The 15,085-nt window shown below is 37.6% G+C and overlaps 1 protein-coding gene across 2 annotated transcripts in view; it reads left to right on the top strand.

Annotated features, from left to right (window-relative positions):
* The window catches only part of STK39 (serine/threonine kinase 39), a 106,078-nt gene that overhangs the window by 52,294 nt on the left and 38,699 nt on the right, over positions 1-15,085 (top strand). For both annotated transcript variants that reach the window (XM_074829029.1, XM_074829028.1), the window contains exons 11-13: positions 10,319-10,441; positions 10,570-10,602; positions 12,579-12,646. In XM_074829029.1, coding sequence (XP_074685130.1) covers positions 10,319-10,441; positions 10,570-10,602; positions 12,579-12,646 — 224 coding nt within the window. The remainder of the gene's footprint in view (positions 1-10,318; positions 10,442-10,569; positions 10,603-12,578; positions 12,647-15,085) is intronic.

Genomic DNA, 15,085 nt, shown 5'->3' with positions numbered 1-15,085 from the left:
CTGGCACTTTGAAGAATAATTCAGCATATCTGTTCTATAAAAACTTCTGGGATCTGTGTAACAAGGGTGTCCTGTCTCCTGTAACAACCATTACCACAGTCTTAGGGAAAGGTGAAGATATATAGCATCAGTTGACTGGTCTTTCTTTTCTGCCTGAAAGTCAAATCTGGGACAGACTGCAGAAAATTAAAAAGGTGAGGTGTTTAAATAACCACCTTGTCAATCCTGCTCTCTGGGGCACGTGGGATTGTGTGTATCTTGAATACTGTACTCGCAGATATAGCTGAAGGGCATCAGTGGTAAAATAAAAGACAATTTTATCTCTAGAAAAAGCTAAGCTAGTTGATTTGTTGGACTGCAGTATTTCCAGAAGGATGTGTGTTTAAAAAAAGGAGAGAGAAAAAAAAAAAAAAGAAAAGGATTGCTTTCTGTAAATATGCAAATGCAAAATATGGAGAACAGTGCTGACTGTTCTCTAGTTAGAAATTAATAGGGAGCAGTGTCAGGGTTCCACAAAGACTTTTGCAGATGTGTTTTAAATGGGTGGGGTCTATACATTTGCCTCTCTTCAGGAATTTAGGAACAAATTAGAGCCCAAATGTAAGTTACCTATATATGGAGGGCAGCAGGGCACCTGCCATATTACTGAAATGTTTAATGCTCGTTAATGCCATCAATTTTGCTTACACAAATGCATCTTATTTCTCATACTGTCAGGTCACCATACTCTTTTGTGGAGCAGAGTTAAAAATTTATTAAATCTACCCAGGACTTTGTCCCAAATATTCAGTTGCCAGAGACTTTAATAGGAATAGCTTAAATAATTGAGATAGTGGGAAAATCAAGATTACAAGTTCAGTCATCTTCTTGTATAATGAGAAAAAGACAGTAGATGCATAATGTTACTCTTACTGAAAGAATGGATTTTTAATGTGGTCTAGATCATATGCTGTACCCTGTATGAACTGCAGTAATGTTTATGCCTGTATGCACTGGTATCCCACAGTGTGTCCTTTCTATGTTTTTTTAGAATTTGACACTGAAATAAAATACTAAATCTGTAAGTGAGCCCAGTTCTGTTTTGAGTAGTTGTGAATAAGGAAGTAGAAAGATCTTAATATTCAGAAAATGCTCATTCCCTTCCTTGTCACCCTACAAAAATAAACTTGTAAAGAGATTGCAGAAGCAAACGAATCAGTGATGAATAATAGATTTTTCTTTCCCCAGTCTCTAACATCTACATATAGCAAGCACGTCAGTGCCTAAAAGACAACAATTTATGTTTTGCTTCCTTATGCTGTAGCCTGCTTTTCATCAAGCTTTGGGAAATGTGGACAGCTTCTGTATTCTGATGCTGGAGTTCTCTCTCTGTCAGGCTGATTTGGGCTAACCTTTGATGGACAGGATTTACAGTTGCCCTGTTCATGTGGTTAAGCACACATTCTCCTGGAAACCTTATGCATGCTGTTGTTGGCTGGGAATGTTAAATTATCTGTATCCTACTTTAGAAGGGTGAGGACAAATAGTTCTGTCAGCAGCCTAATTTATTTTCAAATCTTTGTGACTCTGGTGTATAGTGGAATAAGCTTGAACCAGCAGCAACATATACAACAATAATAATACGATGCTTAATATTTTTGTGGTAGTCATGATTTTTTCACTGACTAAATTGTCCAAGCATTCTCTATTGTAGCTGGTGTTCATAATGTCTTTCTTCCACAGCTGTGGTAATGTTGGCAGTGTTTTGTTAAGTTTTTCCTCCTACAACTGCTTTTCGTTATAGATTACAATATTCTAAGCTGTTTTTGTGTTGGGTGCAGTTTAAATGCTAGTCATTCAAATTCATTTTTATTCCCTGCTCTTCTGAATTATGCGAAATATGTTTTCTAATATGTGTTAATTTGTCTTTGTAAGACTGAAGGCTTTCATTGTTTTCTTTATTAGCTAAAGTTATGATTCAGTTTAGTTCCTATTTTGGAAGGAGGATTTAGGTTTTTAAAACAATAAAACCCAAATTAGAATTGAGCATATCTTAACTTGTTTCCCTTTCCTTCTGAAATATTTACGGAGAGAGATATAATCCTAGAATAAAGAACTATGAATGCTGTGTATTTTGACTAAAGCTGATGGAGAAATTGCATTTGTATAACTACTGCATGCAGTGTAACAGAACTTCCTCCTTATTTTTGTAGAGATGAGAAGTTTAAGTTCCATGCTCTGTCTCAGATTTGATTTGTGGCCTTGGATAAATTACTTCATTTGTCCACTGCTTTATTTCCTTCTGTAAAATGGGAGGCCTGTAGCAGATATCAGAAGATATATAAGCATATTCTCAACTGCTGTAATGCTGTAATCATTGGGGTGAAATGCAAGCATGTTGCCTTTGGTATCAGTCTTCTAGTAGTATCTCAAATGATAACCAGGAATGAAATCCAAATACTTACAATATTCCAAATACAAACCCCTGTTGTAAGTCATGCTAGGATCAGTGTTAACACAATTGTGCTTACCTTCCATTTGCCTTTTCTTCTCTGTTCATCCGGCACTTCAGAAAGTAATTTTGGTCCTAGACTAGTATCGCTCAAGACAAGCGTTCTTAAGCTAGCTTGTAAGAAGACTAATGAAAGGTCATTTAACATTTGGTTGGAACAAGTCAGTCTGGAGCAAACTGGATCTGAATGAGAATATGGAATTCAAACTACCTGTAGCACTAATTGCTAATGTCATTTGAGGATAAGCATCCATTCTCATGTTGCTGGACTTTCCTGCCAATTTCAGCACTGACACATGAGAGACTGGGAAGTTGGACTGAAGTCCGCTGACAATTTTAGGCTTGCATATGGAGGTCTGCAGCGATGTCTTCTCTCCAGCAGGCTGATTCATGAATTTGCAATCAGTATGTCATTATGATAGAAACCATGGGTGCAGTTGCCAAATAATGTTTACTGTCTTAAAAATCCCCCATAGAAAGAAAAGGAGGACATAGAAAGAAGACACTTTAGCTGTTTGTATGTAATCAACAGGAGTTTGAGATAGCATGAATCAGGAAGAACATAGTGCATTCTTTGAAGGACAGTTCATACAAGGGTGTTGTGGTTTAACCCCAGCCAGTAACTAAGCACCACGCAGCTCCTCCCTCACTTTACCCCAGTGGAATGGGGGAGAGAATCTGAAGAGTAAAAGTGAGAAAACTTGTGGGTTTGAGATAAAGACAGTTTAATAGAGAAAGCAAAAGCTGTATACACAAGCAAAGCAAAACAAGGAATTCGTTCACCATTTCCCATTGGCAGGCAGGTGTTCAGCCATCTCCAGGAAAGCAGGGCTTCATCATGCGTAATGGTACTTGGGAAGACAAATGCCATCACTCCCTTCCTTCTTCTTCCCCCAGCTTTATATGCTGAGCATGATGTCATATGGTATGGAATATCCCTTTGGTCAGTTGGGGTCAGCTGTCCCGGCTGTGTCCCCTCCCAACGTCTTGGGCACCCCAAGCCTTCTCGCTGGTGGAGCAGTGTGAGGACCAGAAAAGGCTTTGACTCTAAGCACTGCTCAGCATTAATGAAAACATCCCTGTGTTATCAATGCTGTTTCCAGCACAAATCCAAAACATAACCCCATACTATCTACTGTGAAGGAAATTAACTGTATCCCAGCCAAAACCAGAACAGAGGGAAATGCTATACTTGATTGTAAAATAAAATGAGAAGAGAGGTTTATCTGTTCTCTCAAGGGTAATGCGTCATTGAATCTCATCGAAAGTTGATAAATAGGGCAGGAAGTCTGGTCTGTCTTTGTTTCTTCATCGTTGTATGACGTCCTTTGTGAGCTATGCAGTACTCATTCCTAAGTTATGTTTTCAAGTCTCCAAGATAAGCATGGTTTGAATTTCCTTCCTTCTTGTCTTCAGGTAATTCTTTTCCTTCCCAGGGTAATACTGTAAGTCTTGCATACACTTGACATTGTTTATTCACATTAGTTTTCTTTAGTACTTTATTTTGAGGGTAGAAAAACTCTTAATGTCCATATTTGTGAAGTTTATCTTCAACATACGTTTCAAAAAACACTTCTGTTGAGCAGAACTGGGAGTCAAACTCTGTCAGAGATAAAAGAGATCCTTTAAGTGGGACTTGAGATGCCCTCTGAGGCGTTCATCATGTTGCAATGTCTCTCTGAATTTGCTGTTTGAAAATGTCTTGATGTTATTGCTGTCTGTGTGATCTCTTCTGATGTGCTGCTGTTTCTATCAGTTTTTCAATGGGTTCTTGCAGTGACCCAGTGAGGGTGAGATTATTGGCAAAGCACAGATGAGTACTTTGTGCAGTGGTGAATACAGCTTTCTATAACCTTCCGTCAGTAGCCATCTAGTTTATTTTTTAGCTAACAGTTGAGTGTTATGTAGGCCATCAATTCCCCATGAACTCTCCTCATCATTTCTATGTAGTGATTTTTTTGTTGGCCCATTGCAGCGTTTTCATTAACTTTTACAAGCTGCAGCATTTCAAAGAGTAGCTTAAGCTGCCCACCACCAGAGGAGAGAATTTGTAAGCTTTGCCATAGAGGACTACAGTTTGATGGGAGAAAATGGGATAATCGTTTCCCTTCTTCTCCCCTGATGGGCAGACCATGATGTTTTTGCTACAAATGCTTGACACCTGAGGCACAGATTCCTGTTGTATTGTGTAATGTGAGTGCTTAACAGGCTACAGTTCAGTACATGTATGTATACAACTATTCTTCAGCAAAATACTTCTGTGTATTGCACATCTGTTCTTGTAAATTGAAAGGAAACAATCAACACAGTAAAATATGTGAGACTGTCATCTAGAGAAACGCATTTTGTTTCCACCCTAATGAAGATGCATTTGTAACAGAAAAATTCTAGCACCAGTGAGGCTCAGTGATTGCTTATCTTTGTTCCTTTCTTTCCTTTTTTTCTTTTCATCTCCTCACAGGCCTGTTATAATGGCCCTTAGTGTAGTTGCTGGAAAAGGCTTTTCCTGTGTTGAAGGTTGTTTAGGCCTGTAAGGACAAAAGGGATATAGAGCTTTACCATACTCTGTGATGAACACTTCAAGAGTAATCCAAAAGGTCGGAAAGACCTGATTGTGATGAAGTGAAAATCTTCTGAAGATTTTAGTATAGCGACTTGGTATACCTTTATAAAAATGTGCTCACTATAATTCTGTGGTATTTTGTGAGATGGGAAAGAAAGGTTAGAGCAGAAGATACGTTTTGCATCCTAGCAAACTAGGACTGAGGGTAGCACAAAAGACGAGTGTTTGGTGGCCAAAGACAAGTGTTTAAAAAGAATTTGTTTCTTTAAGGGACAGAATTGGTTTAATTTTATCCTGTGGTTATCAAACAGTCTTAGAACTTTTAATGTTATTTAAAATATCTTTGTCTTGATAAAGCAAGCATAATATGAAAAGATGATTACTAGAAATTAGGGAAATACATAAAGTGCTGAAGGGTTGCCTTCACCCTTACTGTTTCTTTTTGAAGCAAAAATACAACTGGTCAATGCTAGAGCTTATTGGTTGGATTGATTATGACCGTTCATAATTTCGTACAGATGATCATAGTCTAATAAACTGTATGAAGATTGCATTGGGTGCTGACCCCTACAACTGATTCATGTCTAATGCAGGGCTACTGTAGTCTCCAAACTCTGCAATTGTCATTGTAATGCTTAAATGCTTATCCTAGATGCATTCCTTCTGAAAGTACAAATAATATGTTGATATGAGAAAATACCAAATTAGTTTTTCCTGAGGTAAAATTGTCCTTTTTAGTTGAATATTTGATACCAATGAAGTGTGTATCTACACTGTAAAATGTTTCTTTAAGGCTACTGTTTCTGTTTCAGAACATAAAATAACAGCATTATGCTATTCATGATTTTTTTCCCCATGAAAAAAAAGCTATTTATGTGAGAAAGTAGCATAAAAAAAAAGATACCAAAAGCAGGTAGTTTGACTTAAGTGTGCTTCCCTGTCCTACTCCCCTCCAATGTCTGCTGATGTGTAATGTTAATTGTATAAATTAATTCGTGATGAAAAAGCTGCAAAGATACTTAGGAAAAGGGTTTTTTTTATACTGAAAAGCCAACAATATGTTTATAGTGCATGTAGGAAGGGAAGAAAAATTACTAAGTCTAATACTGAAAGCCTAGTATTTGGGCTGAATAAAACAAGAAGGAATGACAAAAGATCGTGTGACGTTTAAAGAACTTCAGTGAGCATGCTCATGAAAGGGAATGGAGACATATGTATGCTGTGTCTGGGTATACTTGCTCCCTGTTCATGTTTATGTCTGTATCACTTTTTGGGAATTTACAATGATTTCTTACCACAGATGATTGGGGCAACTACTGAAAATTATATTTCAGCTCCTCCTCTTGTGCAAGCTCTAGCACTTGTACTAGCTCATGATCAGTTAAATTAAAAAGTTGATTTGACTGCAAGCTAACTGTGTTCCATGTTAATTTTTCAGTTGGGTCATCTGCACAGCTGTAGGAGCACAAATGAAAGCTTGAGGAGACTTGGTGTGACAGATTGTGCACTCCAGTCATGATGCTGCATTGTAAGGGTTTTGGAGTACGTGATTTTGAGGGTCCTGAGGGATTGCTGCTGCCAAAACAAGATGATCCAGCTTCCCTTTCACTGCCCCTTTTGTTTTTGCTTCTTTGCTTACAGTCTTCGCTATTTTACCTCAAGATAGGCTGCTTAAAAATCTTGCAAAAAAACTTGATCAGGAAAGAAAAAAAGGACTAGTTTTTCTTCCAGGCTGGTGGGTTGAATGTGCTCACTGTACCACCAGGTAGGTCCCGGGGCAGCCCTGATGGATGTCTCAGGATTGTCTCTTCCCATGGCAGCAAACTAGTAGGTTGTCTCAGTTGTCTTATCTTAGCCCTTTAAAGTGGTTCTCTGTGCCGAATTCAAAGCCTAAAAAGCTTTAGTTGTACAATATAGGTTTTATTCCTTTACTACTTCTGGTGTGGTTTTGCTTTTTATTAATGTGAGTTGAATACGGTAAAATGCTAGCTGTCTCCTAGAATACTTCACATGTGTTACTACCTATATGCATTTTAAGGCATGTGCTCTGGAAAAGACAGAAGATCTGAGGAGAAGCAGCACTATACTAGTATCAAGTCTGTTACGATAAATTACAACAGAAATTTAAGCTAATATCTTTCCATCCACTATGTGATTATTAGAATTATATAGTTTTATGATGAATGAAGAGACAATGAATTTATTTTTAGATGTGGTGCACCGCTTTTGCTCTGTCCTGCACCTAGGGTACATGCCCTTCCTATGTGACTGAGTCTTTGTGGCTTTAACCAGAACTGAGCCTGAGCAAAGCCACTGTTAATCAAAAATTGTACAAATTCATTTGCTAAGTAATGCAAGTGTTAAGCACACCCATCAATAAAAAAATGTCATAAACAACAACTTCACATTTTTGAAGGTTGAACAGTTTGGGTACTTTTGCTCTATCTGAAATAATGATTTCCTTCCTGTGAATATGTGTATTGGTGGGAATCAGTCTGATTGAAACAGAGTGTAAGTCTGAACTTTTGTTTTTCTGCCTTCAGACACCTTTCAAGAAAATAATTTAATTTAACACAGTATTTTATTTTTCAGTAACTTATTTTCTTTTCCTTGAGCCATTTGTTTATTGCTTATTAAAAGGCAATCTATTAAAAAAAAACTTGAAATGCACTCCATCTTCATCAGTCAAGTTTTTTCCGTAACTCTCTGCCAGCATCATTAAGCTCCATTTAAATCATTCTAGTTAGAATAAGTCTTCAGAACAATGAAAGTGGATGCAGAAGAGATTTTGATTAGTGCACGATGTAGTGTGCGAATGTGTCTGTACACCATCCTATTCTGTTTGAAAAGCTGGCTTCTGGTTGTGGTTGATGTCCTCTCATAGGTATGTGTATAGCTGTTGGGAGAATACTTGTGCTGTTAAACAAAAGCATATGTCAGGGCTGTTCATTGAAGGATAATAAATTACATCCACAAGCACTGGGCAAATTGCCTGCTAGATTACCTTGTATCTGTGCTAATCCCTGATGATGTAGACTTTAAGAGCTCACTGATTGTGCCTGAGCTGGTAGCAGTTTAGTAAGAAATTGCTGTGCTACTGCTTCTGTTGTCTTTTGCTTGGTCTTCCCTCCCAAACACACATAAGCTGCTTGTACCAAGCTTTGAGACAGCTAGAGCTAAAACTGGTACATTAGGAGCGTGATATGGGAAACAGGGAAAATAGCGTAGAATTTGTCCCTCAAGTGATGGAGTAGGATATTCCCCTGGTGTCCTGCATAGGTTTCCCCTCTTCTCGGTTACAAAGGAGTACAAATGCAGGGGAAAAATGTAAGGGAAGAATATCATAAGGACTGAAGAAGGTACAGAAGTGTGCTGAGGTTCTAGAAACTTCACCCTTTCCTCTAGTTTAGTCTTGTATGTGCAAAAGGGAAGGGAGAGGAGCACATGGGTGTTTGGGGAGTGAAGGGAGAAAGAGGTAAACAGTGCAGACAGACACCAGGATACCTGCTTGTGTATGCACAAGGTTTTGGAAGTAGACTCCTAAGTTCATACTTGCTCTTGCTGTTGTGGTGTCAGGCCAGCCAGCTCCAAATTTTGTTTGGTCCAAATCCAGTAGAGAAACAGCTTAAGTGCCCAGCTCTCTATGAAAAGCCATTTTGGAAAATTTTCTAGAAGCTCATGAGCTCAGACTTCTAGTGTCGTATACTGTTTTCATGCCATGCATATTTTGCTGAAGTACTACCTGATGGGATTTGGAAGCAGCTGAAATCTGTCACATGCTGCACCTCTCCTCACATTATGTTCTGCAGCAGCAGAAGGGGTTTAGAGCAAGGTTAATATGAGTTTAGTCTTTATGTAATTTTCATTAAGTTGGAAAAACAGTAATTTTTCTAGTTAGAAATCAGACTTTTTTTAGTTGGGGTGTTTGGGGTTTTTTGTTGTTTGTTGTTTTAACATCTTGCTGTTTTGTGAGGTAGCTGTGGTGGCACAGTGGGTTTCAATCACCACCACCAACTGTCAGATGGTAGAACCAAGTTAATCAGTGCTCAGTATAGTTCAGTGCAAGACATCAAAACACCACAGACAGGAATCTGAAACCAAAGTTGAACCAGGCTGTGTATGTTACTGTGGATACTGACAAACAAGATATAACAATTCTGAGCTAAGATAATCTAGTTCATAATTTTTTTACAAAGTTACTTTTATTAGATGTCTTCTCCAGCAGTTCTTGGCCTGAAACTGCTTTTCTGTCAAGTTAGTTCCCTGTTTTATATCCTGTGAATACTTAATGGTTTGTTCCTTTCATTCTCTTACCAATGTACAGGCTGTTTTTCTGAATAACTTTTGCCTTTTTTATAATTCAAAAAGATATGCTTTAAGCTTTACAAATTTATAGTGCTGGGGAGCTTACCTGTACAAGCATTTGAAGTTGTGCAGTGGGAACTGTATATTGGTTCAGTAATGTGAAATAATTAGAGAAATCAATTCTAATCTAAACACCAGTGGGTCTGCTGCTTATTGTGCTGTGCTTCCAGCCATCTCATGGGTCTCATAAATGCATACCAAGGTGTGGGAAGAATTGTTGGATGTTCTTTTGTTTTGCTCAAATAGGCTAAACATGGTCTGGGGGAAAACAAGACCGTTGTCAGGCTCTGAAAAAGAGCAAGATGGCATTGGAAGAGTATTTGATTTTCAGATTTAGCTGCTGGATACTCCTATTAAGCCTTGTTAGACTGTTTGATCTACAGGAGTTTGCCCAACTAGTTTGGTGTGGTGCATGCCTGCCTACCTTCTCAGTCTTCATACAGCTGCTTTTTTTTTTTTTTTTTAATAAGGATAAATTTACTTTAAAAGTATCTTTAACGCCTTTATACATTTTAAAGCTTTTTAGCAGAACAGTTAAAGTTTTTAAGACTTGTGTCCCAAGAACAACCTTGTCTGTGTAACTCTGCTTTCTTGAATAGCTTCCTTTCATTTCAAGGGTTAGTTCATAGTAAGTGGTTGTCATCTACTTGAGCTTGTCCCTAAGCAGTTGTAAAATGCATCCAAACCCCATTTTCCTTTAAGAATTTTGCATAGCTTAGCTATTTCCACTGGCTCAAAGATGACTCCTGAGGTCAGACATTATTCCAGTATGCCAGTGACTCCTCCAGCAAACTAATGAAAACATATATAAAACAAATAAAGGAGAATTGCTGATTAACCAGGACACTGATAAAGGCTGAAGATGTCTGTGTAATGGTGAACGCTTAACATTTTGGTAGGTCAGACGAGTACCAGGTTCCAGTGGTCACCTCCATAAAACAGAAGATGGGGACTGGGAATGGAGTGATGATGAAATGGATGAGAAGAGCGAGGAAGGCAAAGCTGCTGTTTCTCAGGAAAAGGTGACTTTTGTTTGTGCCAAGACATTTACACTCTGCAAGATATTGTGTTGTAATGTTAATTATTAGTATTTCTGGATCTTTAATACATAAAGCTGCATAACTCATATCTCACTGCATTTGTTTTCCAGTCACGAAGAGTAAAAGAGGAGGAGAACCCAGAGGTAAAAATCTCTTTTATCTTTTTTTTTTCTTCCAAGTGTTTGAGTGAAGGGATTTATTTTTCATTTCTGTTTTTAAAAATGTGAATTGAGGTGGGAGTGCTGTTCTGCAGCCTTGTATGGCAAGTACTTGTGAGGATAGAGCTGTATGCAGTTGGGACTGTAACAATTAACTTGAGCACATAGTGGATAAATGGATAGGAAATTTAAAGTCATGTTATGTTCCTGCCCAGGAGAATTGGTTAAGATAGGTAATTTGGCTGTTTTTAATGAATCCTCATAACTGGATCACAATAATTGCTGTCTAATTGTCAGAGTAATGATGGCTGTTTTGGAGTAGCCAGAAGATCTCCAAGTAATTTTTCATTCTCATGATTTGTATCATGACATGTAGCTTATAATTAAAAAGCTTCATCCCATATACAGTAAAATAGTTCAGTACCATGGCATAGTAGATTAATTCAGAGGAATAAAATACCATATTGAGTTTCATGGCCCTGTGCTGAGAGTGTGGGAAGCATTGCTGCTATAAATAATTGCTTAATAGGATTACTGGCTTACAGCCAAAGTGCTCTTTTAAAAATGTCTGCTCCTTGGGTGGGTGACCCTTGCCGCTTCACCTGCAATTTTAGATTCTCTGATTTTCATTGGTGTCGTAGAAATCTTCTAAAAGACTAACAGCTTTCTGCCAGGTTTGGTCCTGTTAGCTCCTGTGATGACCCCAGTCTTTCCATTGCAGAGCTAGTTTACATAGCACTTCAGCATCTGAGGTGTCTTATGTAAGCTGAGTATTAAAAAAAGGACTTTTACCGTACAGTCTTTTTATGTCTTAGAAATTGAGAGCTCTGCAGTTTGTAACTCAGTTTATACAGGTAACTCTTTTATTATGAGTTTAGTTTATGAAAGAGAAAAAAGCTTCTGCTTGAAGTCTTCTGTTAATTTTTGTTTTCCTAAATGCTCCAGAAGATGCCTTAGAACTGAGACTAATGCAGCTTGTCACTGTTGGTGTGCACCTGTTGGTCTTTGGGCTGCACATTCCTATACACTGAAATAACAGGTCTGTAGAAGATGCAGAAATAATAGTAGTGGTATATATATGAATGGAAGGAACTTAATTAAGTAGAAAAAGAATCTGCTTCCCTTTTAGTGAATAAATAATTTTCCAAATATTCATTAGCATTTGTTTAAAATACACAGGTAATAAAATACAGATCTTGTGTAACACTTTTTTTTTTTTTTTTTTAAAAGTAGCTTTAATGTGAAAAACTGTTGAAAAACAATCAAATGAGATTTGTGATGCAAGTCTTTATTTTGGGAGGACTTGACTGTAACCTTTGAACAGGCTTCTGTGAGTGGTGACAATGTGCCTAGCTGGGTATGAAATCACAGTAGCGTAGAGGACCCTGAGGTACTACTCTGTATGTAGGATACACTTTTGCTTGAGACTTCATATAAATGTTAGTTGAGGGCTGGGGAGGGTATCATAGTGTGAGGGAGGAGTGATAGTGTGAAAGATATCCCTATTCTTGATTTTACTTTGTGAAGGACATTCTCTGAGCTGTGATGCCTCTTTGATATACTACTAGTTCTTTGCAGATGGGTAGATGCAAGACTTGCTTAACAACCAAAACTGTTACACAAAAATAATGTGAGTAGTAGCTTGGTATTCTCACTGTGTGCGTATTATTTAATAGGTTATTGGAGTTTTGATGCAAGGTGGATTAAAAGCTCTTACACTCAGTGCTTTAATGCAGGCCTTATCATTTGTATCTCTGTAATTGAAATATGGCAGTTTTACTGTTATCAGCTATATTTTAGATTGTGTTACTGAAAGCATTTAGAAGGTTTTTGAAAGTTAAGAGGATGTGTAAAATAATCTGTGCTAACTTCAAACTGTTAGCATGGCAAGTATTTAGGGATTCTTTTTTTTTTTTTCCTTTGGCATTCTTTATAAGACTTTTTGCTTTTTTCTTTAACAGTCTCAGCCTGCCGTTAGTGACGAGTATAGTGAAGTTCCATGTGCAGTGAATCTTGTTTTAAGATTAAGGTAAGAGATTTTTAGTTGACTGTATTGTTCTTGATCTCCCTCATTACTTTCATAATATTAACATAAAATAAGTGTTAACCTCTTTAATCTCCCAGTATGACCAGTATGAATAGTGTTTCTGTGACTAATTGCTGTCTTTTAATTGCTTACTGAAATAGCGTAAAATGAAAAGCAGAATATGAATGTGGCTTCAGGCTAAGTGTACCCTTCATTAAGTATTTTCTTTCTTTTTTTCCTTGCAATGCAGGATCACAGTGAGAGATTTTTAATGAGTTTCTTTCACACTTCAGCAGTCAGCCTCTGACAGAAATAAACCATAGCTGTATTACAAGTTGCCTACCCAAAACGTTTTTTCACTGGCAAGTTTGATCAGCCGCTGTGGAGAAGTGACAGATATTTTAGAAAATAGATACAAATATGTTGTCTGGCTTAAATTTATACATAGTTAAAATGAGTCAGATTACCTTTAATTAAAATCAGTTTATAACTAAGATTTGAACTGTTTAATTATGCAGTCTAGTTCTTGGATGAAAGTATTTTTTCATAAGAATCTTTGATAACTTTTTATGGATTTACAGCCATTTTCCTTAAATTGCTAACTTAGTTAAAAAACTTACTACCACTCACTTTGAAACTTGTTTACATCCAGTTTGTATTGACAGGGATATCTATGAGAGGCTGTAAACTCTTAATTATTGCTATGGGGAAAAGTTAAATGTTAGGGGTTTTTTATGCTAATGAAAAGATAAAAAGTCAAATAGAAATGTTTACAGAATTACAAGCAGTATGTTAGAAACAAATAGCAGATTTATGTATAACACAAGTAGCTTTAAAACAGTGTCATCAGAAACTGTTATTAATCAGAAAAAAAAAATTACACAGAATGAATGCCAAGTTCCAAAATCCATTATCTTCTCTTTTCTTTGACTACTTTTTTAGTGACAGGTGCAAAAAAATTGCGTGGCTGCCAAAGGTTGTTTACTGAAGGGAGGAGCAATAAATTTTACTAAGTGGAGAGAAAAGACTTAGAGATTATTTGGAATTGGTTTAGTTGTCCCATTTACATAGCTGCCCAGTTATGCTATCAATATTCTTTTTCATCTCTCTGCTGACAGACAGGTAGATGAAACCATTTACAAAACAGTCCAATTTATACTGCTATGTGGATGTACTAGTGAGGTGCTTTGGGTATTTTTAAATTACAATGAAACCTGCAGAGTGATTAGCTTCTATCCAGTTACTTGCAGTGTTGGCATATCCACAGGGCAAACATTTTAGTTCTGCAAGTGCAGTGAAATGTCAGGGATTATGCTTTCAGTTTTCTGCAGCTCTTAAACCAGAAGTGAAGGAAGATTGATCCTAGGAGACTTGAGTTTCCAAACTCCTATTTGCATGATGAACTTTTATTCTTGTTAAGGATCCTCTTATTTTGTGGGTGAAAAAATTCCCTACCCCTACCCTCCCTAAAAGCAAGTCTGTAGTAGCTAGATTAATGTGTTGCAATTATGAAGGTTTAGATGGTTATTGGTAGAGAGAGAAGAAACAAGAATTTCAATTTTAGGAACCAGAAGTTTTCCTTTAAACAAAACAAAATAGTCTTGAACAGCAGATACGCTCTGGGGCCTGGGAACACTGTTAGCGGTGCCTTGGAAAAAAACAAAAATCTGATGTATAATTTTGCAGAGTGAATTTTGTTAATTTAAGCTGACCTACTTTCAAGGGAAGAATGCTCTGTGGTGCAAACTTCTCACCCCATGTGAGCTCTGCCTGTGTCTTGCCTCAGTGGTAGGAGGTGGGCTGTTACACATCTTTGCACTGTGTGTCTGAGTTTCCTTCTGATGGAAACCTGAGCATGTAAGCAGGGTCAGAGCTAGCACGTAATCTGTGTGTGTGTGTGTGTATGGTTGGGGGAATAAAGGAGTGTAGGGTATACCAAGCAGCACTCTTCTCCTTTAGTTGGGGCTTTGCAAAGTGGGTATCTGAGAAAGAGGGCTACAAGCTCCCTATACCTCTGCCCAGTGGTGTAGATTCAGAGTTAGTACTTAAGTATTTCTTTGTATTTGCTACTTTAAAGGCAGGAGTTACTTTGTTTATGGAACATTCACAGAAATTCAGAGCAGCCACTGGCTGGCTCCTACGTATGTTGTGTTTAGCAAGGTACCTCTGATGGCATTTGAATAGTTGTGCTTCCTCTTCACTGTTGACCCCAGGAGAGGAACAGCTGAGGCTGCTGTGAGCATGGCAGGGCTGTGTAGTCTACTGAATACTTGTCAAAAATTATATTCAGATGTCTTGTTCTTCAGTAAATGAACAGAAATCTTACTTGGGGAAATGAGCTGATGGTTATTTGTTAATTTTTAACAAAATTCTTATGGTGCTTCCATTATTGGATTACCTGTGGGGAGTTAGCACCGCTCATTTGCCTGTCAGTGTCAAGTA

This window comes from Strix aluco, chromosome 6 (genome assembly GCF_031877795.1).
Source record: "Strix aluco isolate bStrAlu1 chromosome 6, bStrAlu1.hap1, whole genome shotgun sequence".
Classification (NCBI taxonomy): domain Eukaryota; kingdom Metazoa; phylum Chordata; class Aves; order Strigiformes; family Strigidae; genus Strix; species Strix aluco.
Note: the sequence above shows the minus strand (reverse complement) of the source record. Positions and strands in the feature narration are given on the sequence as shown.